Source organism: Falco biarmicus, chromosome 20 (genome assembly GCF_023638135.1).
Source record: "Falco biarmicus isolate bFalBia1 chromosome 20, bFalBia1.pri, whole genome shotgun sequence".
Classification (NCBI taxonomy): Eukaryota; Metazoa; Chordata; class Aves; order Falconiformes; family Falconidae; genus Falco; species Falco biarmicus.
This window is the reverse complement of record NC_079307.1, coordinates 5,245,018-5,269,486: the sequence shown is the minus strand read 5'-3', so window position 1 is coordinate 5,269,486 and position 24,469 is coordinate 5,245,018. Positions and strand designations below refer to the sequence as shown.

Below are 24,469 nucleotides of genomic sequence, written 5' to 3'. Positions count from 1 at the left end.
TCCTGAGCTGCTGTGCAGCAGCATGCTAATCACGCAGCTCATGATGGCAGATTAAATTAAATCTGTAATAAGCAGAATGCAAATAACTTTGGCAGTACAGGGGAACAAGACCGTTCCAATGCCTCATACATTTGAGAGGAGAAAATAAGGACAGAGGCGAAGCTGGCGGGTACGGGTGTGAGAACTAAAGGGCAGCCTCTGCCCTGGTCCTGCCCCAAACAGCCATCGTTCAACTGCATACGGTGGCCTGTCTCAGGGTGGTACCTTCCCAAGGGTTTCTCCAGGATGAGGGTATCTTTGAGCTAACTCCTGTCTTTCTGGTTGGGTTCAAGCCAGCTGCAGCAAGGATGTGACTGGGATAAGAGGGCTCCTGCCCACAGCCTGCTCTGAGAGCTTCAGCCTCCTGTGCCTTCAGCAGCAGAGCAGGCTGAAGCTGCTCCTGCGCAGGTCGCTCAGAGGCTCTCTGGTCCCTGGACAGGACAGGAGATGATTGATTTGTAACCCACTGAGGCACTTCAGCTCTTCTGTCATAGGTTTTGTCTGAGAGCCCTCTGGGAATTTGTGCATGGTTCCTTAGACATCAGCCAAAGGCTTCATGAATGAAGCCCTTGTGCCCAAAGCAGTCCTGTACATACTCACCAGCTAGAGGGCATGGTACCAGCTCCCCTTCGAGACGTGACTCGATGTCTCCACCTGTACAAGTGTCCCCAGAGATCTTTCGGTAGCTGCAACATAGACAGGCAGGCAGTTTATTTCATGGAAACTGTTAACATGCCATCATGCTCAGCCAGAATAAGCAGCAGTGCCTAGTTACAATGGATGTCCAAACATGCAATTTGTTTATTGCCACTCAAGGAGTGTTTGTGACGGGGTTTTGTGGTTGTTTGGGGTTTTTTTAATCACCAATAGGATAAATCCCAGCATGTGGAAAACCAGGTTCCCCTCCCAAGTACAACACGTACCCTCGAGTCTTCTTGTAAGTTGAGCCAACAGGACAAGGGACTGGCGGGTCGTACGGTTTCCCAGCAAATTCAGGGTCAGGAACACAAACTTCTAACGATAAGTCGTCACTCAGTTTAAAGCCAAAATCACTGCAAGAAGAAAGATGTAATGAGGGACGGGGAAGAAGGAAAAAAGACAGCCATGCTATATACTACTACTCTGTTCTATTTTTGCATAGAAGTTTTAAGAATCCAAAGAATGTCAGAAGATCATTCATTATCAGTATTTAGCTGCATAATAATATCTTACAGCCGAGCAGCTTCTGTCTCCAGGACGTTTCAAGAACATTTTACAAATAAGCTTGCCAGTGGCCAAGCAGACTAGGGTAGGTAAGGCAGCAGCACACAGCTGAGCCAGTGCGCCTTGAAAATCTGGCTGCAAGCCCCAGCTCTCCAACTAACTGGGTTAGGTCACTGGTGTGTCTTTTGGCTTTTCCTGCTGGTAAAATAGGAGTTACAATGTGTCTGCTCTTTGGAAAACACTGTGGAAGAGGCTATGTCAAACTGATTTTGTAGGGAGCCCAGGGCTGCGATTCTGAGGCAAGAATCAAATCCCACCAGCACTATCCTCAGTCTGTTCACAACGAGCCAGACCCAAGTCTCTGCATCAGAGAGGCAGGTCTGGGACGCCTGTCCTTAACTGTGTGTACCGGGCACTTGAGCAGACTGGCCATGAGCTCTGCTGAAAGTCCAGTCCCTGAAAAGTCGTTCACTTTCTAACCCCAAATCTTTGCATCAGATTGCCAGAGCGTGTTTCCTAATCCTGAGAGTTGTGCGGTGTCAGTAATGTGCAGATTGCAGATGAAATGACACAGCAGGGCCAGCTGCATCCCTGTGGCTAAAGGGTCACTAAGCTTTTCAGTAGAGGATCTCTGTATGTGATGGGAAAGTGTCCGCCATCATTTGAAAGAAGGTGATGGATTAACAATACTTCCCTCTTCTATGGAACCCTTCAGAGGCTCCCGAAAGGCTCTAAAGACATTAATTAAGTCTCATGCCCTGTTATTAATGAAAGGATGTTTTCAGTCTATTTAGTTTCCTCTCTGCTATAAAATCAAGCAGCGATACACAGAGCTAAGTAAATTGGATGTTTGTTCACTCTGAGCGATTGGTCACAGATATTTATCTCAGACTTACAGTCCAGACTAAGAGAATTTAATTGGTATTTACCATTCAAAGTCTTCCCTTGTACAAGAGCAGTTGGAGACCATGACAGGCCTGTCAAAGTCTTCACCATTGAAACAGGTCGCATGAGGAGTCCTCCTTTTGAAAACAGTTTTATGCCCCAGTAAGCATTCATTGCCTCGCTCGTCGGAGGGTGACCACAGTTTGTAGTCATTCTCTGTGCAAGGGACCCCTAAGAGAAGCAACAGGTTGGGGTAAAGAAAGGCACAGTCCTTGTGGCACCCCAGACCAAGGGTTTGGAAGCAAGAGCGGCAGGTTCCCCTCGGTCACTGCTGTCGACGCGTGCCCAGCAGGGATGTGCAAAACACAGTACCATGTCCTGCACCAGCACCACACTGTGCTCCAGGGACTGTGGGGACGGAGAGAGCCTTGCTCTCAGAGGAGGTGCGAAAGGCCTCCCAGGGGAAGCTGCAGGCTCCAAGCAGCCAGCCCAGCCTCTGAGGAGGCTGCATGAACCTCGGCTTCTTCCTGCGGCTGGTGGTGTTGTGGCATCAAGGCCCAGGATACTTGCAGCAAGTGCAGGGCGCACTGGCACCCAGCCATGCACCACGCAGACACCCATTGCTGCTTCCTTCCCGTCACTCTCCCGGGCATGAAACGAGCAGTTTTCCCCCCCACTACACGGCTCTAGCCCCGGCCCAAAAGAAAAGGCAAAGCAGAAAGCATGTCAGCTCAGAGCATGCAGCAGCACTTAGTGACGGGCGGCAACAAGCAGCTCGGTCGTGGTGACAGTGAATTTGCGATGCCTCATTTAAATGAAGTTGTTCTGGTTACCAAACATTTCTAACAAAATGTCAAGGGAATCAGTTATAAATTTTAGTCAAGCAAATTCCTCTGCTGGGTTTAACTGCTCTTTGATTAAAATGCTGCCTTGCAATCAAAGTTGAAACGGGTTATAAAACATTCATAGGCACAAGCCTTCAGAAGGATTTTTTTTTTTCCCCTTTTCCTTTTCAACAAATTCCTCAGTGAGGAGGAAAGGGATACGGGGAGAGTGCAGGGGGCCCTAGAGCCTTTGGCAGCGGGACAGGGCACCCTGTACCACAGCCCCCGCAGGGGATGCCCTCTCCCCCACAGCTCCTGCGGGACAGCTGGGACAGCGGGGTCAGCTGGCTGCCTATGGGACTTGAGGGCATCTCTCTGGGGTCTTTTCTGGAAAACAGGATAGAGGGCAATAGCAACAAAGGTGTTTCTACACCCAATTTGTATTTAGGCACTCAACTTGCGGTGCCTGTCAGAGGGAATCTCAGAGCCTTAGATGACTAAATAGTTTGGTTCACAGCCTGAGGACTCTAGGTCACTTTGGGCTTCTGAAAACCTCTCCTGCGCTCCCTCCTCACCCTCAGTCCCCCCAAGAGGGTAAGTGAAGATCTCCCTTGCACCCACAGGGGTGCTAGGGGCAGGCTGCACAGCGTGGGGACTGTCTGGTTTCAGGTACGGGCTTATAGCGTGCACAACCTGCAAAGCTGCAGGGTGGAGACAGGACAGCTCTCCCACCTGCACAACCAGCGTCAGCGATGGCTCTGTCACCTGTCCCCTTACCCAGCACGTCTGTGGTGTTGATCTGCAGTATCAGCCAGCTGTGGCCATTCTCTTTGTATGAGCCGAAGATGGTGAATATGGTGCTTTTCTCGCCAGGCTCGGTAAGCAGGCCATACACAAACACCGGTTTCTCTGAGAAAGTGAATATTTTCCAGGTTTCTCCTTCATTTGTGCTGTACCTGGAGAAAGAAGATTGGGAGAGCTGCCAGGGGCAGGTCCTGCCCACCACAGGGCACTCTCCCGGCCCCAGCCCAAGCACCAGAGGCAATCCCCCTGCCCTGCCACTTACTTGAGCTGGTCGGTCTCAGTGCCTTGTGCAATGGCCACAAGAATGCCACCATGGTCACCCCAAGTGTAATAGTGGGGTCCAGACAGCGCCTGGAAGAGAAACAGTGCCGAGATGCATCAGAGCCGTGCTGAAAGGGAAAAGCTTGGCTGGAATATGTGCTTTGTCAGAAATGCTGTTCGACCCAAGCTAATGTTTTGGTTTGCCTGGGCCAAGCCAAGGATCTGGAGGCACCAGAGATTCAAGTGTTTATGGGCCAGCAGCTGTAGACTAGCACAGCCAGCCCAATTTCCCTAAATGTATAGCTGTGTTTAAGAGCAGCACTGTGCTCTCGACTCTGCTCCTCCCACACCACGTGCAGGGAAAGAATCAATGGAAAAAGTTCCATTACATGAAACTAGAGGCCATTGCTCCCCCTCTCAGTCTCCAGCTCTTTGTCATGTCTGCAAGGCTTTTTCAATGCTCGGCAGGGACTCACCGCCTTCCTAGGACTGCAGGTAAGTATTGGTTCTTGTGCTGTAAGGTTTTTTGAATGCTTAAATTGAAGCAGGGCCACGGAGTGCAGAAACAAGCCCCCAAGACAGTTCATGCATCCATCCCACAGAAAGAAAGTTGTACTTCATCCTCACCTCCAGCTCTGTTCAGTGACCACCAACACAAAATCATCTTTGCTTTCCTATCTGGGGAGCCCGGCACAGCTCAAGATGAGAACTGGAAGCATGTATGTACCTGACTGCTTGCGGGACATGCCTAACACACCTGGGGAGTTCTTACACAGGGCACTGAATGTATTGTTTCTTTCATTTCTGTGCTGTGAAATCATACCAGTGATCCGGAGAGCAACAAGCCTTCCAGCCTGCTGCTTGCCAAAGCTGAGGAAGGAGTTGTGTTACTGCTGCTCAGCCGGGGAACAACACTGCTGGGTCATTCTGCACCCCTGCTTGTGATACAAAGGGCCCAAACCAGCCAGGAGCTCAGCATCAACTGTGGGTCAAAGCTTCCTCGGCATGTTTTAATTGCACTCCAATGCAAACCTGCCTGCGAGCCAGGGGAGGTCGGCACCTGAAAGTCTCGGCTTTCAAATAGCTTCCCTGGCCATGAGCATCCCTGTCTTGCCACAAGGCTCCTGCAGGGAGAAACAGGTCTCCACAGCCGCTCCCCAGATGAATTTTGGAGGCACCAGCTCCCAGCCAGGGCTGGCCTCTGAACCATGGTCGGCTTTGGCAGCAGCCACACCTGTGGCATGCCCCCCTGCTGCCACAGCTGCCCAGACCATAACCCAGACCACGCAGCATTTACGGGAGGAAAAGGAGGCCACTTAATTCACAGGAGTAAATAGCTTGCAGATGTTGAAATACCACATTACACTGGCTGCAGAATGCACAGGCAGACTACAAATACTGCCACAGACCAGAACACCCACTTAGTAAACAGCATCAAACTCCCCATAAACCGAGGGCAGCATCCCATTTTTCTGGAAGGTGCCAGAGCCTCTCCAGACACTCTCACATACAAGGTCCCAGCTGTCAGTCCTGTATAAAAGGGGCCAGATGACCCATGCTGAGGGCAAGTCCTGCCAGCTGAAAAGAACAGAGGAGGGAGCTCTCCTGCATTTGAACCCACCACCTTCACCAAGAGGCCCAGGAGGTTCTCCTCCAATGTTAACCCACGCCTAGTCCTTCATCTAAAGACCTTTTTGTCTTGGTCTCAAGGGACATTCAGCACCTTCCAGCTACAGCTCTTGGATGTCAATGTGGAGGTCAGTTTTAGTGCCCAAGAGCTGCACGTCACTTATCTGTATTGCTGCCAACGTCCTACCTGCTCCTCCATCACCTTGTCTGAGCTGGCACGGAAAAGGGTGGCCTTACCTCTCTCCACCTTGCTCCAGCACTGCTCGAGACATAGACATTGGTTTTCCTTGCCATGTTCTTGCCAACGGAGCCTAGGAGAACAGGAGAAATCATTCTTCCTGAGGAATGCAAAGCTATTGCTTAAAATGAAGGCAGAGATTCTAAACTATTTTTATCTGTGAGCAAAATGACAACAGTTGGGCAGCCGATCTTCCACACTATGAACTAATCCCTTCAAAAGCAAGTATTTTAAAGACTAGCACAAGTTTTAAAAGCAGCTGGAGAAAGACCTATGGCTGTAAACACGATCAAACAAAACGTGTGTTTTCTTCAGTAAAAGAGTGAGACAAACAGGAGCTTCTGTATGTTCAAGAAACCCTTCACAGGGATAGTGGCAGGAAAGAGGATCAGAATAAAGCAGGCAAGGTTCCTCACATCACCATGCTGCAGTAAAACATACATGTTATAATTACTGTATGGGGACTGCAACAGAGAAAGGAAAAACCTGCAAAATGCACCACTGAACTGCATTTTTGTAACCTGCACAGACAAGCCAGGCGCTGCCAAGTTCCTCATGACCTGACAACAACACGCCCAAGCCCCCGCACAGCTGCAGCAAGGAAAGCGGTACCAGTGGCGATGATCAGCCCCGGCGCTGACTCCTTGGAGAGAATGGGCATCCTGCGCAGCTGGAAATTAAGCAGCTGGCTCAGGCGCTGGGCCAGGTGGAGAGAGCAGCCCTGAGAAAACTGGAAAAGAAAAGCACAGTGGCATTAACCCTCTACCCTGTACTGACCCGTGCCCTCGTCCCACCTAGTCCAGCCCCCTCCGCTGGGAAAGACAAGGAGGGACTCCCTCACGGTGGGATTGCCATTTCAGCCTCTTTTGTGGGGGCCTTCTGCCATGCTCGCACCCCTGCCCCTTCCCAGCCCGTGCTACCTCACAGTCTATCTGCTCCCCGTACTGCGTCTGCGCTGGGGGCTGCAGCAGCTCCCAGGTGCCCCCCTTGTCAAAGGTGATGACGGAGTGCATGTTCTCCTCGCTGAAGGAGCCGTTGATCAGGGTGGCGATGTAGACACCCTGCACACCTTCGACACGATGGAAGTCTGCAAAGGGCTCGTTGGCAAAATACCTGTAAGCAAAGGTGGGATCCATGAATCGCAGCCTCACTGGGTCTGGGGAGTGGGGAACTGTCAAGGCTGGGGGTCAGGGCAATGCTCTGATCAAATCAAAAGTAAGCAAAATCTACAAAGACCTCAGCTGATGTACTCATTTACCACAGCTGATTAAGCACATCCCCCGCTACCTGACCAAGGTGTCACTTCCAGCTCCTCCCGGGCTGTAGTAGAGCACATTTTCTAAAGACAGGGAGAACTTCAGGCCTTCTGCCTCCGATATGTAGAGGTTGGTACGGTTGTTATCGTGGCTGACACACACAAACACTTGGTCCTCCGAGGCATCAGCAACATAATATTCCTTTGGGAGGTAAATGACAGGTGAGCTGGCTTTGCACGTGTGGGCATACAAGCGCGGTTTATGTACAGGCTGGTTTAGTGTTTCCCCTTAGCTAGCTGAAAGTTATTCTTCCCTCCATCCATTTGTATTTATTTTTTCCACTTGGCAAGTAAGTATCTTCCCTTTGCTTTTTCTTTTGTGTTTCTCCTGCAGCAATCACCATCCTCCACCCTCCACGCTGCAGAACCCACTGGCAGAGCCACCCAGAAGCAGCGCTGGGTGCCAAGCCCCGTCGGTGCCAGAGCTCTCTGTGCCTGGACCCCACCGAGGCCAGGGGCATCTCGCAGTCGGGAGCACACCCTGCTGCTCTGCCAAACGCTGAAGGTACTTCTTGTGCTCTCCTCCGTCCCCACCAGCCCAGGGACACCTCATCACATCAGGTTCACAGACCACAGAACCTTTGCAAACCCTGGCTGTGCCCCTGGGCTTCCTCTGCCTGCAGAGAAGAGGGGCGCTCCGGGCCATGCCGGTGGGGGCAGCGTGTGCCCAGTGACCTAACACCCCACACCACGGGAAGAGGGAAGGTACCCAAAAGCAGAGCCAAAGCACCAAGACCAGCCCCCCTCTGGCTATCTGGGCTTTGCTGCCAGCCTCCATCACCAGTGCTGGAGGAAGTCAGTGACCGTCTCTTTCCAAACAGCCTCGCGCCCAGGACGGTGCTGGCCCTGCACAGTGCTCCCAGTATTTCTCCAGTGCCATGAACCACTAGAATCAAGTACCATCACATAAACCACAAGGTCATCCTAACATGAGCTTTTGCTTAGCCAAACCCCTGTGAGCAGGGTCATATGAGGTCCCTTCCCAGCTCCAGCTCCTGCAGCATCTGGTGGAACGCAGAGAACTGCTGTTGACATCTGAGGGCCTCCTTGGCAAAGGAGGGAGAGAGGAGGTCTTCTCGGAAAGCACCACTTACCTTAATTGGATGCTTGGTTACAAACTGTGCCACACGCATCGGCTTGCGGTTGAAGGAAACCCAGAGCTGGACCGAAGGCGGCTGTGAGCTGCCTTGCAAATGCTGTGGCAGAGCAGAAGGATGTGTCAGAAGCAGCTCTCACCCTTGAAATCACCCTCGTCCCCAGCAGCAGCAGAAAGGCAGACTGGGGCACACGCACAAACCACACGCCCAGGACTTCACCCTCCCTGCACATGGGCAGAGTGTGGCAGCTGCCCAGGACCGACGCTGGGGAGCATTGCCCCCGCTACTGGTTTGCATTGCCACAGCCAGAGCTCAGCAAGTAGACAAACTGCCCTTTCTTGCCAGTCGGGTGGAGGTAAGGGGGCTGGTTTTAATTCCTCCCCTTTCTGCACAGCTGTCTGTTCTTTCCTCCCTATTTTTAACAATTTGCACAAAATGAAAGGCACCAAGGTGGAGCCAAAAAGGTAAAAAGCTGGGGGCAACCTATTTCATATGGGATGCCAATGGTAAGAACCTAAACCCAGATTTAGGTTCCAAAAATAAGCGGCCTGATTTTCCCAGGCTCTGTATCACTAAGCAACTGTGCCTCCCACAGAAAGGAGCATAAGTCAGTGTCCTGGGTGGCTCTGCCACACAGCCTGTCCTCTCCCCAGCACCGCTCCTGCTGCAGCCAGGGTTTGATGCAAGTGCCTGATTCCGGACCTGGGGATGTAACTTCTGAATCGTAACTTCTGAATTGTGGTTTGCAGCCAGGCCAGCCTCCCTCCTAGTTTCTGTGCTTCCCATTGGTCTTTGCCCCAGCACGGAATACAGGTGATTTTTAATGTTGTTTAGTGTAACACCAGTCATTAGATCTGCAGGAGAAAGGGTGATGGTGACCCCTGTGACCCCTGAGCCCTCCAGAAGCAGAACCAACTCCAAAGAACCCCCAGATCGAGTTCATTCTTGGAAAGGTCCCGACTCAAAACCGCCTCACACTTTCAGAATTGCTGCCCTCCGGGCCCAGTGGCTTTGCAGAGACATGGACCACCCCTCCTCCGTGTTCCACCCAACATCAACAGCAAGCCTAGATAAAATCTTCTGCAAACCACAGCAGGCTTCAGAGCAGGCGCAGCACTGAGGGGACAGGCCCTAAGAGCTGCAGGCTGTGCTACCTGCAGGAGAGACTTCTGAGAAACAGAAAGCGCTCTGCAAACACATCCCCTGCCAGCGTCGCACACCACTGCGGCTGCTTGGGTGGCCGGAGGTGACACGCTCACCGCTTACTGCCTAGGAAATCCCACACAGTTTTGCAAACCCCTAAATGGTAAAGGCTGTTCATGAAAACAGACTTGATAGCAGCAGCGGAGGAGGAAAGCAATGCTAGCATCTTCTAAAAAGAAAACTGCTCCTTAATTCTAGAAGGAATAGGACTCTGCCCCTCTGGTGTAGTGTCTCTGATCGTCTAGAAAGGACTTGTCCTCCAAGAAACCACAGATGCTTTCTAGCTTTCTTTCAGGTTTGCCTGAAACTGGCCAACAGCTACAAAAAGTATAGGGGGCCCTGGCTGCAGAGGGACCACAAGACCGCTTTCACTCACCCACATCCTCTTTTCTTAAAAAAGCAAACTGAAAATCCAGCTTTCTTTCCAAGCTGGAGCATGCTAGGCGACTTGGCCCTTATCCACATTTGATGGTAATCCTCTCTGACAAGCGGCCTCCTAACCACTGAGCTTCTGAGCCACGTTTCCCCTTCCCCCGCCTCCCCCACCCCATGCCCCCCGCCTCGCCCGCCTGCCCAGGCATCCTGTGGTTTTTCCCAGGTCCCAGCACTTCGCAGGCTGACCTACTTCTGCCCAGCCTCCTGAAGGCAGGCTGAGCAGAACACCACCGCTGCCAGCCCCTCCGGGAGAGCAGCATCGGTGGGTGTTGCTTCATCCACAGTGGTGCGAGGTCAAGCAGGGAAGGCAGCTGCAGGCATCCTGAGCGACACCTCCGCATCAAGCAAAGGTCCAAAGTGACAATCCAAAAGCTGCAAGGTACGGCAGCGAGTAACGCCACCCTAGCAAATGCTCTTACCACGCTCTAGGCACAGATTCCACTGAAAGCAGAGCTACTGCCCGCTCTGGCCATAGTGGTACTGTACTGACACGTCAACCGTCACCCCTGATGGCGAATTGCTCACATGATACTTACCACAGACTTTGTTGCGAACATGTATTGGTCCCTGAGCTGGAAGTCTTCAACGCCTTCCAGAATTATTTCTTTATTTTCTCGGCTTTGAAAGAAATCGGTGCTTCGAATGACTGTCGATGCCCCAGAAGGCTCATGCCGCTCAATGTACACTGTATTTGGCTTATCATAGGGCTCAACCCCCCTGGAAAAAACAAACAAGGTGGTGGTGTTACCTCTGCAGTCACAACGCAGAAGGCAGCGGGTGCCAAGGAGCAGAAGCCCTTTCAGGAGATGGGGTGGGCGGGCTAGAACCAGGGGGAAAGTGCAGCACCTCTGGGTGACTGCCTGTGTTGGTGGCTATCTCTTGTTACCCTGCCGTGCCACAGCCCCACGATGCAGGGTGTCTGCTGGGTGAGGGGAGCAGGTGGCTGGGGCTGCAGCGCGCTTTGGTACCAGGTCCTTGGTTTGTGCAGGCCAGAAAACAAGGCAAGAGGTGAGGAGTGAGAGACAGGAGCTGGGCATAATGCATAGGTGCAATACGTACCAAGAAAAGGACTTCACGTGTTCCTGAATCATAATCCAGGTCTGGCCAAAATCATCTGATTTCCAGAGCTGCAACAGAAACGTGAGAGATGCCAGTGGGACTGGGCAACCAAACAGACCCTGTCCTTTAAGAAACCCAACCTCAGGCAGCAAAGGCAGGATGGACGTGCATCCATTGCAAAACTGTGAACTACTTTGATGACTTTGCTTTACAGGGCAGCTGCCTGGGGCAACAGTAATCTTTCGAGCTGCAGGAGAATAACCAAAACAGGAAAAAAACAGTCTCCTACCAGAAGGATTTCCCACTGTCTGTTGATGCACCTGGTTTTACATTAACTCAGAAATAAAAATAACTTGTTATAATGTACTCGTGGAGTGTGATAGCAAGGGTAAATATCCGGGCAGAGCTGTCTCCCCCTCAGAGGCCGCTACACCACCAAGCACAGCAACAGACAGTTGTTGCAGATCTGCGGGCACCAGTAAGACAAAGGTCAAGGGGAGAGATAGTATCTTTCATTGCACCAACAAAAGCAGCAGGGATAAACATGTCAGCCTGCAAACACATCAGCCCCTCTGCATATCCGTCCCTTGAAGGGCCCATGCCCCTGAAACATGCCTGGTTTTTTTCCAAGGACTTTGGTGGCACCTGAGCTGCAATTTTTGCCTCTTTCTTTGCAGGTATGTGGATACGGCCAGACTCCAGACTTGACAGTCAGTCCAGCAGCCCTTCTGGGGAAGGTGCCATTCTCAGCCTGCTCCATCCCCCAGGAAGGCATCAGCAGTGCCCAGCACACACCCTGCTATGACTGGACCGAAAACAGCACAGACTGCACGTGTCCCTGCTGGGCTCTCCCCATTCACACACTGGGGGATGGTTGTTTCACCTCCAGGTTTTGCTTCAGCGACTTGTGTCTATCTGAATGTGCTGTCACTATTTACAATCTTTACCCAGCAAGGGAAAAAAAGCGTTTTGTTTTCAAGAAACAGTTTGTTATGCAAGACCCAAAGCCAAACCACATGCCCACATGAAATACTGCAGAGGTCAGCTCTGCCTCAGCTGCCAGCTCTCTGCGGCGAGTTACGACCGCAATAGTCGGGGAGATCAATGCAGTCAGGAGCGGTGTGGATTAAGGATTAGCGTAAATCAAGGAAAAGGGAGAGGAAATGTTTAAGCCAACTATCCTGCAGGTACTATATCCTCCCTGCCCCACAGGTCAGAAACCAGGCTGACCTGTAGGGAAGGGGGTGTGCTGGCTAATTTGGGACAGATCTGCGTGCAGCAATCTGAGCTCAGATGCCCTGCATAGTCAAAGCACAAACCCACACGGTGCTGGCACGAGGCAGGGTGGCTCTCGGCATGCCACAAAGGCTGTGTGGCACCTAACAGCGAGGGGAAATGCCACAGCACGGTAGAGGCAGGACACTGGCCCTCCCATCTGAGCAGAAGTGCTCACCTGCTTTTTAGGATGAGACCTGTCAAAGCCCAAAAGGAGGTTGGGGCTCCTGCCATGCAGGAGGAGGTCTGCTGCTCTGAAGGGAATCGAGAAGCCCTGAATATTGTTGCAGAAGTCGGTGGTGATCCACAGGTACGGAACAAAGGCATCCACGAAGATATACTGGGAAGAGAGGGACCGACAAGGAAGAAAGAAAGCAGGCAGTCAGCCTCCAGGAGGTCAAAGCAGAGCTCAGGCTAGCAGTAACAAAGGCACATGTCCAGGGGGGGCTTTTGGGGGGCCAAAGTCTGGGGGAAAGGAATCTGCCTGCCCCAGCCGTCCCCTCTCCTGCCATGCTCCAATGCGCCTGAGCGCTGTAGAGCCATACAGGAGATGCAGCAGCATGCCCAGCATGTCCCACCTCTGCCCCAGGGACCCCTGGGATGCCCCAAGGGTCTCTCCTGGGAATTGAGAGGACCATGCAAAATCAGCCTTAAGTCCCTGCCTGCAGGAGGGACCTGCCCCTCCCCACTGCTACAGAAGAAGGGCCCAAGTGAGCACTCGCCCTGTGCAAAGGCAGGTTTTCAGCATGACCCACAGATGTGGGTCGGGATGACTGCACACCCAGTTCCCCCGGCCTGGCTTTGAAGAGGAGAACACCTACGGAGTAGCAAGTGGCAGCTTCAGCTGCTGCAGGGCAAGGACATGTCACCTCTCCCTAGGAGGGCTTCAGTCAGTAAAAAGGTGACCTTGGTGTAGAGAAAGCCTAAACAAGTATTTCTCTTGGTAGCTCTGTAATGATACTAGTGATGGGCATGCAGCTCGCTGCTCTATTCTACAGGCACCGCCACTGCAGGATAACTGCCCTGGCACCGAGGGCCGCGCGTGTTTGTGCTGTGGGCAGCGATAAGCAGTGCTGCCCGGCGGAGGAAGCCCGCTGGGGCCGGCTGCCGCATCCTCCTCACCCTCTTGTTGTCAGCTGGGCTGTGGTAGAACTGGGCAATGGCCACCTCGCTGCTGTTCCCCCCGCTGAAGCCGAACCTTTCCGAAATCTTCTTAAAACTCTTCCCATAGTCATAAGACACGTAAACCTGCAAAGGAGAAGCCCCAGCGTGAGAAGTGCAATGCCCTGGCTTCCCTTCTGACAGATCTGGTAAGAAGTCAGAAAACTGCAAGGGGCAGAAGCCTTACAGATTGCCCGAGCCAGCCTTTCAGGGCTCGAACACAGAGGGGGGGCAACACAGAGGATATTAAATGGGGGTTTTTTTGTGCTTCTGAACTCAAACTCACGGGCCTTTCTTTTGTCTTCGCAGCAGACAAGGAAGGCAGGCTGCAGCTCAGCAGCTGCTGCCACCTCGCCAGGCACAGAAGCGGCAAAGGCAGCCCGGGCCAGTGCCAGGCTGCATTACTTACATCGCTGTTTTTGGGACCCAGCAAAGACAGGCTGTCTCTGGCCAAGGCCACGATCACGTTGCTCTTCTCTCCGGCCCAGTGAACAACCATCTGATTGTGGGAATCGTTGAGGCTGACCTGCAACACCAAGGAAAAGGCACCCTGAGCCACAGCCTCTCCTGCAGCGACAGCTGGAGAGCAAACGCCTGCTTGTACCCCTCATCCTCGGAAACAGAGACTTTGGGGAAACTCATTCTAACCAGGGGCAGAAGTTAAAGAGTTAAAGGTGGCAGACAGCAGAGGGGCACTGAGCTGCTGCTGCTCAGAGGGGCCTGGGGTGTGCTCACAGGTGTGCTCACAGACACTCCTGGGGCGAGCTCAGCTCCAGCCTGGGGTGCTAAAATGCAACTGGATGGCCCACGGCTGTCGAGTGTGTGCTAAGGACTTTATTTTTCCACCACCATTTTCTGAGACTGCTGTGCCTTCATCCCACTCCCCCCTCCCCCAGTAAGTCTCATTTAAAGCTCCCCCACCATTTAAAGCACAGCCAAGTAAACCTGTAGCTGCTCTGCATGATGGAGGCTGGAAATCTCTGCCGACGCAACAGGGATTACGCAGACAGTGCCACCAAGCCAGGGCTGCCGTCAGTTATACCAAGGCCACTGCAGCGAGATACTCAAGCACTCACTGCAAGCCACCAAACAGTTAAAGAAAATGCTTCCCTGGGGGGTGGCTGAGTTGGAGCATGGCCTCAGGTAAAGCAGCTTCTCTCAGGAAGGTGTTGGCAAAATGCATGAGCCTAAAGGGGTTAGTTTTCCCTTTTTTCTTCCTCAGAGAAATAGGATTTGAGCGACAATGAGATCAAAAATTAAAACCAAGGACTGAGAAGTTATTTCAAATCCAGGCTTATTGGGCCAAGGACCACAGGGAAACGGAGTCACCTTTCTACAGTGACTTCTTCTGTACCCGAAAGGACATGCTGGTTTCCAACACATGCCGTTGTACGCAATCCCGTTATTCCGTACGTGCGGTTCTATCTGGCAGCGCTGTAGCAGCGCCGGTCGGAGGGGACGGTTTCTATGAGGCAGCTATTGCAGCATCACTGCCGCTGGAGATGCAGGAGCCTCTGGGCAAACCCAGCCTGCCAGCGTGAGGGGATGGCCAGCCTTGCGGGGAAGCAGGGTGAAGTAGCTCGGCCACAGATGGGTGCCCTGGTGGCTGCAGCAGCAGACGTGCGTGCCTGAGCCCCTGCACGCCACTGTGGCTGCGGCTCAGCTGACGGCTGGTAACCCCTAAGCTCACGGACTTGGGAAGCTGTAAAAATACAGGGCTAAGCCCTTCTTAGGCCTGACACCCTGCAGCTCCCGCTGACCCCAGGATCAGCGAGGAGTGCTGCCCAGGGTGAGGGTAAGGGACTGGTTTAACCTCTGCAAGTGGCCGGCAAGTAAAACGCTTGGAAAAACAAGGTCTTTATTCTGGAAGAAGGGGGGGTGAGCGAAGCAGAAGCCCTCAAATCCCTATTATGCAATAGGCTCACACAAGGGGAAAAAAATAAACAAAACCTGGCAGGGAGGCAACGGGCAGTTCCTTGGGCTGGTGCCCCCAGCTGCACCCCCACCTGCCCAGCCAGAGACCCCCCCACTGGGCAAACCATGCCATGGCGCCCGGACAGCAAACGCAGAGGAGATTTAGGTCAGGCAGCAGCATCAGCTACAAAGCAAGCCAGTGGTAGCCTTGTGCACCCGCTGGAAAAAAAAAAAGAAGCGATGCTGTTTGAGGATGCAGGGAAACAGGGCAGTGAAGAAGGAATTGCTGATGCCCACTGAGACCGACGACATACAGCCTCAGGTCTGAAACCCAGAGCAGCTCTGCACTGCCAGCCCCAATCTCCCTCCTCTCTAAAAGCAGAATAACTCCATCTGACCCCCCTACATCTATAGTAGTTATTTTGGGTGCAGTTTTTTTGGGTTCCCTGCTGTGCCCAGCTGAGGTTGCTGGCTTCAGGCAAACAGCTAGCTTTATTAGCCTGTCCAGACTTTTGCTGATATATGGAGGGGGGACGGGGGGTGGGATAGCGAGGGGGAGCCTGCAGTTGTGCAGAGACAGAAGCGAGCAACCCTGCCCAGCCCCCCTTCCCCAGAAAAGCCCCTCAAGAGGGAGACCAGTCTGCTCTCCCCAGGGAAAGCCAAAGTCTCAATGTGCCAGACCTGCCCCGCACACATCGTCCCCAGCTCCCCTCAGCCAAGAGGGGCTTGCTGCTACCTCTGTGGCGACTTCAGTAGCACTTGGCATTTTTTTTCCTGCTCGAAATCCAACACTAGAACAGCTTCAAAACCAGAAAAACCACTGGGAACTCCCACCTGCACCTTGCTTTAACCTCAGCAATAAACCTCTACAGCTTTTTCCCATGAGCTGGAAGAGACAGCGAGCCATGGAGACCTCTCCTGAGAGCAGGCAGCACTGGCAAAGCCCGAAGGCCAGGGGGACCGTGTCTGGGCTGGTCTGAGCCTCGTTACGCATCAGCAGTGCTCACAGAAAGGCCAAATGGCACCAGTTGAGGTTTGGTTCCCTGGGAGGGAGGAAAAGCAGCACCCAGCGCCTAGGGGCTGCGCTCAGCAGAAAAGTCTGGAGTAGCTAAAGACTGCTGGAGTATGTCTTACCAAGGGGTGTAAAGAAAGAGAAGCTGCCAGAAGGATGCCTTACACTGCTAAGCCCCCCAGGAAGGGCTCGTGTAGTGGTGTCTCGTGTTTAAGAGCCTTGCATGTTTGCCTCGCTGGCTCCCGGTGCAGGGACCGCAGCTGGCAGCTGCATGGCCCTGCTGTGGCCCTGCGGAGCCCTGTGGGGACTCGAACGGCTCGGGAGCAACAAACAGGACCCCATGTCCTTGCTGTCCCAGGCAGCAGCACTGCATTGTGCCCCAGGTGAAAAATCACCTGATGCCCCATTGACCAGGACAGGTTTTGTGAAATAGCTTTGCAATGCAGCTGTTGCTATGCCTGACACGAGTCGCCCTGCCCCGTTAGCTGGGATGAGGCTCATTTGGCAGGAGCCCACTGTCACAGACTCCCCAAACAGGGAAAACCTTTCTCGGGAACCGGTTTAACCTATGAACGGGCAACGGCTGGTGCCTGATGGAAACAGCGTTTAGCATAAATTCCACTTAATGGGGAAGTGGTTTGGTCTTTGCCAAGTGATTAAGTGTATATGAAATATGCATGAAATTCTAATTTGTCCTTCTAATATGTAAGGTGCCAAATGAAGTCCAGGAGGGGAGAACTGGAGCCAAGATGTAGCGGCAGCTGCTTGTGTAGTTAATGTTGCTAGCTTTGCTCACACCATATATTTATTTTTTGTTAACAGTATCTCCCAATAAATGAATCCCTTGCAGAAATGGGGGGAGAAGACAGTCCCCCAGGTCCTGTGGGCCCATGCCCCAGAGCTGGTACAAGCTGCCTCATTGCTCAAGGAGCACAGTTGGAGCCTGAGTGCTCCCAGACTGGGCTGGGACGCAGAATGTTGTCGTCTGGATGCGTGGGGTTGCGCTAAGATGGTTCTACCGCCTTGCCGAGCCTACCGAGGGGACAACTGTCAGCTGGTGAGCGGACCTGGGAGCAGTGCCAAGCTCCTTAAGCATCTGGACCTGGGGAAGCACCCTGGTCCTGCATTGCTCAGCACCTGCAAGTGCCAGTTCCCCTTCCCATTGCATTACTCAGTTGCTTATGCCCCGAATTGAGAGGTTGGGGCAGGATTTTGGTTGCCAAGCTTGGCGGAGGTGGCTCACCCCTCACACATAACAAACTGCAGCATTAGCAAAAGCCCTGGGCTCCAACAGTGCGGGCTGGCCAGGAGATGAGTGACTCTGGCATGGGCACCTCGCTGTAGCTACTCGTACGGCTGCTGGCAAGCTAGACAGCAGTTATCTCAGGCCTTTCCATCACTGGAGGACTCCAAATCCCAGCCTTGGATCCACCAGCAAGGCTGAGCTGCTCCGCGTAGGAAGCATAACTTCCCCGTGCAGAAATCACACCGTTAGCTGTGACAAACTGCAAGCAGAAATATTGTGCGCTTGCTGACTGGTAATAGCACCTGGCACCCGCGCACAGTGACAAGTGTCGGGACAGCGTTAGGGGTTATTCTTGGTGCTGAGTGGGCTTGGGAGCTAACTGCGTGTGTCGGCGGGTATGCTCTGTCAAGAACTAACGCGCTAGCTATAGGGCTTGGACCACAGCTCTGCCCGGGTGCTCACCATTAATCGGGAGGTGACGCTTGGAGTGCGACTTCTTGGGGGCTGAGGCTCAACACTGTAAAATTGCGGGTGTGCAGAAAAAAAAAAAGACTCCTAGGGATCATTTATGTGTTTTCCCGTCCTGGTTATGTAACTGAAAATGGGATGCCTACAAACAAATGCAGTTCTTAGGAAATTTCTGAATAGTTAATAGGTTATTACTATGGCTCAATAAGCGAGGGCATTGGAGAGCAAATCTGTGGCTGCGAGCAGCTGCCAAAACCATCAAAGTTTCACTGGCAGCTCAGATCTTGGCTTGAAGGCCATCAGGAGATGCTTGCAGAAGTGGAATCGGCTAAACATTTTGCACCCAGTAGCCGGGGAAACGAGGATGGGGCTAAACAAAGTTATTGCTGAAAGGGGTCAGAAGCAAAGCTGCAGCTCAGTTAGCACAGGGCTTTAAAAGGAAAGGTGCTCTCACCAGGCTCCTCATCATTCTGGCTCGCTGGAAACCACGAACAAGTGCTGAACCTTTGCGTCCCTGTTTCCTCTGCCTCCCCCCGCACCCTGGCAAGGCTGACGCAATAGCTCGGCATCGCCGATGAGTTGTGTGTCATGGGTGGCTACTGCATTCCCAGCACGCTGCGTTCCCCGTGCGCTCCCACTAAAGCTTCATTACTGTACCTTCTGCTCTGCTCCCGAGCATCTGTTTCCAGCCCTGCCACGATATTTAAAATACAATCTGTGCTTGCCATAGCACTGCTTGTGGCTTGGACTGAAAATGCCAGGGTCTGAAATCATTGATATGAAACACGGGTGACTCATTTCAGAGAGTGCCAGGCCCATGTTAATTTTGTTAATACTGAAATCATCTGCTTGCAGGGCTGTTTTCTCTCTGCTACCACCAACAGAGCTCTCTGTTAGCTGTAGTTCCTAGGAGAAAGGAAAAGGCCAAGGGAAGGGGAAGACTGGGGTCGAGGCAAGAGCCCTGTTTACCCCAGGAATGAGCAGGACCCTGGATGAGGAGGTCCTGAAGATGGGCTCTCTTTCTAAACTGATGGAGGGGGAACGGGTGTGATGGGGAATCGAGGCTGCCTCTGCAAATCTGGGTAAGCACCAATGAAAGTCACTCCCCCCATAACCAAGGCACAGAGGAAGGCTGCAGAAAAGGTCTAAAGCGCTGCCAGTGAAACGCGCCATGAGCTCGTCACTACAGCTACAGAAAGCTTAAGTGATGCCCATGGGACACTGCAATGCTTGCTTAGTCCAACAGCAGGATATGCGAGGAACCTGCCGAAAGGGAAACAATGAATAAAACCACAAATACCTCTCCAGGCCGCTGCGGTGCCAGGAACAGAAAGTGTGTGGCTTCCAGACACCCATCTCTCCTGGCAAGCTCAGGAGCGGGGAACCTTCCCAGGGCTGCTGGGAAAGGCACAGGGGGGTCTGTGCCCCAGGCAAACACAGCAACACAGCGATGGGGGGGGATATCTGCCAGCGCCAGGAAGGAAGAAAAGGCTGGGCGGCCCAGAAGCCTGCAGCCAGCCCTCTGCTGGGATGTGCCATCGCCACCCAGTGCACCTCCAGAAGGTTAAAGCCTAATCTGGGAAGGTCTCTGCCAGGCTGGCAAACTAGGTCAAAATTAAGTACGGTTCAATTCCGATGCAGCGCGACTGGTGTCTCCGCTCGCACAGCCGGATGGTATTTACCCCACAAAGCGCTCTGAAAGCAGAAGGGCTCTTTGCCAGTTTGCAGGTTGGGAGCTAAGGTGGACTCTCTACCTGGGACGTGCCAATGGCCTCAAAAGAAGAGAAGCTCCACCTCTCCCCACTCAGGCGCTATTTTGACAACGTGCTAGCAGTATTTCAGGGCAGCTGGCCAGCATGACCCACATCTATGCAGCGCACAGCACGAGGGCGGTGGGAAAGGACTCCCGCAGCCCAAGCACAGCTGTGCCCACCAGCCGCAGCGTGGCTGCCGGCCGAGCGCCCCTCGCCCCTCCGTGCCCACTGCTCTAGCGAGGGAAGGGGGCTCATCTCCCAGGGAGGCCGCTGCTTTCTTGGTACTCTGCAAGTGTGCTGTGCCACAGACACAGAGACGTTAACATCTCCTGCACAAAATCGTCGCTGTGGTGTTATGTTAATGGGAGACATTTTCCTCAGCTGTCTTGAAAAACTTCTGTCTGAAAGACAAAGCAGCATCATGGTGCAGCATCAGTTTTAATCTAATGCAGGCTGCAGCAGCATGTGGCACTCCAGGCACTAGCAGCTGAGGAGTTCATCTCAGGTCTTCATCAGTGCAGAGGGGCAGGGAGTGTTACCATCATGCAGGTGGGCTTACCAAAGGTCATTTTGTAGTAAATGGCCTGGAAATGATGAAAACCTAGTCCCTCTCCTCAAAGGCAGGACTGGTTATCACCAGGAAACAGGAAGCTTGAGAGCAATTAATTAGGTCCCTCTGGAAGGGGAAAGGATGTGCTGCTGTTAGGGCCAGCCAAACTGCTGGATCAGGGGATGTGCAGAGGCAATGGCTGCACACAGGTTAGCAGTATGGGGAGAAGCTCAAGGCCTTGCAGCCACAGCAAAGAGGGCGAGTTGGCTGCTGCGGGAGCTACCAGCAGTTAGGTAAGGTGTCTTCTCTCCCAGCTTAAGGCAAAGGTTTCTTGTGGATTGTGTGCTTTTTGGGGGAGGTTTCAGATAAGCCCTTTGCAAAGAAGGGAAAGGGATATCTGCAGATAAAAGTTAGACCTGTATGTCTAGACCTGTATCAGCAGCCCAGCTCTCTGTAACTGTGATCTTCTCCCTCACCCCTCAGGATCGGCAGGCAGAGGCTAGCCTCCTACGCCGGTGCTTTTCTGTGCTGTCTGCTCAGCTACATCATGACACTCCTAGACAGCCAGTGTCATGGTCACAGAAAGCGCTTCAACCCAGCACGCAGGTAGGCATCCAAAGTGGCTACTTTCCTTTTCCTTGATTCTTTCACTAAGCAAACACCTTGCAGGTGATGGGGTTCATGGCTGGCCCTCCCCTAAGAGGGCATGGGATTTATGTGGGATGGTGGGGATGTGCCCTGGAAATGTAAAGGCCTGGAGCTGAGTACCTGTGTCCAAGTCTGAGCAGGGAGGCTGCTGAGGGGTGGGAGGGTGGGCTGCAGAGGAGCCACTGCCTCGGTACCCAGGGGCTAGGAAGAGGAGGGCAGGGCACAGTGCTGTGGTTGCCACAAGGGGTTCAGAGAGTGCTGCTGGCCCTGGGGTGGGGGGTGAGCAGCAGTTGTCTTGCCCTGGGGATGCTTCTCTGCTGTTAGTGGAACCCTAGAAAAGCTGTTTCATGTCAGTGCCTGCTTCATTAACAGTCCGTCCATTGTAACGCTCACCAAGAGTCCTGTAGAGGTGAGGGCTGTGCAAGGCAACAAACCCTGCTCTCTCTCTGAGCTGACTGTCTCTGGAGTCATGCATTTGGTCTCTTGGTTGCTGGTGCTTTGGAGTCAGAAAAGCCACAAAGGCACAGGGGTTTAGGCTACTTTTCTTATTTGCTAGAGGTTCCTGGAAAGTTTTGCTGTGGTGACACACACAAGCCTGCCCAGCAAAGATGCAAGCAGTGGTGATCCAGATCATTGAGGAATCCAAGTAATGTTCTGTGCTTCTGTCTTTGGAGTCTAGGGCAAGACTGTTCTGAGCCTGTTATAGATGGTGCCGAGTAAGCTGCATTTGGCTCTTAAGGAACCACAAAGGGTTTGAACTATCTTCCCCTCCTTGCTTCCAGATAACGTGATGTGTCCCTCCCCCTCCCTCCAGTCCCCTGGCAACATCACCCGCATCAGCAACAGGCAGCACTGACCTCCCATGATGCGCTTTCTTTCACCTCTAAGCTGAGCCTGGGCTCTAAGCTGTCCCATGAGGATGTGTTGGGACTGCAGTCAAGAGCCAGGGAAGGGCAGGGAGTTTTGGGGTGTGAGCCAGCGCACAGCATATGGCCGAGCGACCTGCCAAACACAGGAGCAAGATGGGTCCCAGATAAGGGACTGCAATGGCACAGCTCTAGGATGCTCAGTCCAAGCACTGCCCCTTACAATGATGTCCCTGCGAGTGGACTGCTTTTGTGACTGCGTAATTTTCTGCTGGTATTAGAGCACCAGCGACCTGGGTTAGGGGAGTCATGGGGATTACTAGGTGTGTGAGACCCCTGAGCACAGCATTGCACATTGTTCTGGCTTTCTAGGCGTTAGTAATCCTGTGCAGTCAGATCTGTAATGGAGGCTACGACACACAGGCACTCTCTTGTCCCTGTTATTAAAGCAGACCCTGATTTAAAGCACTGTAGCATTTGGGAGAACTCAGAACTGTTGTTTAGTGCCAATAAACTCTTCCTGGTGATGCGTAGTTACCTGGGCTTTAAAATTTGTGCATCCTGTCCCAAAACAGCGGAACAACCAGGTTTTGTATGCTAGCCTGAAACCCTGTGCCGTGTCAACAGTGAAAGTGATGCTGTTCTGCAGGCAAATCCCCTCTGAAAGCTTAAGGCAAGAAGGAAAGACCAAACAGTGGCAAACCATTTAACTCCTCTGCTTCCTATTAGCCCTGTTCTGGGTAGCACTGGGGTTACCGCACTCTCTTAGATCCGCAGCTACACATCCAGGTGATAAGAGGTTGCTCCTGCCAAAGCAGCTCTCCAACTGACCCGGGCAGGTGAGTTAGATGAAAGCTACAGCGAGATGGAAGGGAAACTGCTACAAATGTCTTTCTGTAGATGAGAAACAAGCGTCATGGGTTGGGGTTTTTTTTTTCCTAAAATGGGGTAGCTGTGTTAGGCTAAAAATGGCCAAATGTTGAGGAGGTGAAGCAGATTTTCAAGGGGAGGAGGAACAGCTTTTCCCATTCTCTAAATGGGGGAACAGGAGCAGGGCTTCAGGAGCAGCACCAGCCCTGCGCGTGGCCCCTCCAGCTGCTCTAGGGCCAGCCCTGCCTTGCGGCCCGCTCCTTCTCATCCTACCAGCAGCAAAAAGGGGAGAAATTATAAGGCACCCAGAAGGGAAAGCGCTAGCTGAGGAGGCAGATGTGGATGTCGCTGAAGGCTTGAAGCCTCTCCCCAAGTATGCCTCAGCACTCCGAGGGCTGCCCCCACCCACCCCCTGCTCCCCCGGCAGCTTTTTGGGCACACGATGGGACACAGGTAGTGTAAGCTGGAAGGGTCAAGTGCAGCAACTCGGTGTAGTCGAGCACGCAGGCAGCTCGAGGATGAAGCAGGCTTTTTAAGGCTGAGGCCTCCCACAGCAGGCACCCTGGCAGAGCGAGTGTCATTCCCCGCCGGCCCCACAGCGGCGGCTGGCTGGAAGCGGGGGGCGAGGGGCAGCCCTTGTGGTCCCGGCAGCAAAACTTGCCGGCGCGCCGCGCCCGGCCGGGGATGCGCTCGGACGGCAGCTTCTGGCGCTCTGCGGTGAGCGGCTCCTCCCCCCTTCCCCGAGCGCGGCGGCAGAGGAGCCCCTGGAGCGAAGGGCACGGCGCCCCCCGCCCCGCAGCGCAGCGGCGTCCAGCCCAGCACCCCGCGGCGCCCGGCACGCCTCGCAGCGCCGGACACGGACCTGCCGGGGCAGCGGCCGGCCCCGAGCCCGACTGCCCGCGGCCACGCGGGGCCGGGCAAGTTGCGACCGGGGGCTGCGGGACCCCCGCAAGCGCGGCGGCTGTTCTCCGGGCAGCCAGCGCGCCCCCCCGCACCGCCCCCGCCCCGGGGCCGGCTCCCCGCCGCCCACCCGCGGCGCCGGGGCCCGGGGCTGCGCCTTGCCGCCCCCACGGCGCGCAGCAGGCGGGGGGCAGCGCTCCGCGGGCGATGCCGCCGTGCCCCCCCCCCCCCCCCCCCGCCCGCCCCCTCACCTGTCCGTACACCTGGATGGGCTCGGGCGGGCGCGGCGCGGCGCGGCGGCCCCGCGGGGGCTCGGCGGCGGGCGGCGGGGCGCGCAGCAGCAGGGCGGGGGGGCCGGCCGGGGCCCCGCGGCCGCCCGCCGCCGGCAGCAGCAGCAGCAGGAGCGGCAGGAGCCGGCGGGGGAGCGGGGCGGCCCGGCGCGCCCCGCCGCTGCTCGGCGGCGCCATGTTGGTGCCGCCGGGGCGGGCGGGCGCAGCGCAGGCAGCGGGAGCCGCGCCGCCGCCCGGACAGAATGTGCAACCGGACAGAGCGTGCGGCCGGCCGCGCCGCCCCGCCCGCCCCCCGGCACGGCACGGCACGGCACGGCACGGCACGGCGCGGCCGCCCCCCGCGCCGGGAGCCCGCGGAGCAGCGGCCCGGGGAGGATCGGCAAATGGAACGGGAGGGCGAGGAGAAAAAGTCGACTGGAATGAGAGTAAAAAAAAATCGAATACGATGGAAGGGAAGGGAAAGGAGTCAAGTAAAATGGAAGTGAATGGAAGCAAGGCAAATAGAATGGAAAAAAGTCGAACG

At 54.2% G+C, this 24,469-nt stretch overlaps 1 protein-coding gene across 3 annotated transcripts in view; it reads right to left on the bottom strand.

The window, feature by feature from the left end:
• The window catches only part of SORL1 (sortilin related receptor 1), a 53,402-nt gene extending 29,208 nt beyond the window's left edge, over window positions 1-24,194 (bottom strand). For 2 of the 3 annotated variants that reach the window (XM_056322745.1, XM_056322746.1), the window contains exons 1-16: window positions 23,908-24,193; window positions 13,838-13,954; window positions 13,390-13,515; window positions 12,446-12,607; window positions 10,993-11,060; window positions 10,470-10,650; window positions 8,293-8,394; window positions 7,171-7,340; window positions 6,804-6,996; window positions 6,496-6,613; window positions 5,883-5,956; window positions 4,018-4,106; window positions 3,729-3,907; window positions 2,172-2,358; window positions 963-1,091; window positions 640-725 (exon numbers count right to left, since the gene is read on the bottom strand). In XM_056322745.1, the coding sequence (XP_056178720.1) occupies window positions 640-725; window positions 963-1,091; window positions 2,172-2,358; window positions 3,729-3,907; window positions 4,018-4,106; window positions 5,883-5,956; window positions 6,496-6,613; window positions 6,804-6,996; window positions 7,171-7,340; window positions 8,293-8,394; window positions 10,470-10,650; window positions 10,993-11,060; window positions 12,446-12,607; window positions 13,390-13,515; window positions 13,838-13,954; window positions 23,908-24,123 (2,197 nt within the window). In that variant the 5' untranslated portion in view covers window positions 24,124-24,193. Of the gene's footprint in view, window positions 1-639; window positions 726-962; window positions 1,092-2,171; window positions 2,359-3,728; window positions 3,908-4,017; window positions 4,107-5,882; window positions 5,957-6,495; window positions 6,614-6,803; window positions 6,997-7,170; window positions 7,341-8,292; window positions 8,395-10,469; window positions 10,651-10,992; window positions 11,061-12,445; window positions 12,608-13,389; window positions 13,516-13,837; window positions 13,955-23,907 lie in introns of all 3 variants that reach the window. The other variant, XM_056322747.1, reaches the window with a different exon arrangement.
• Between the last annotated feature and the right edge of the window lie 275 nt (window positions 24,195-24,469).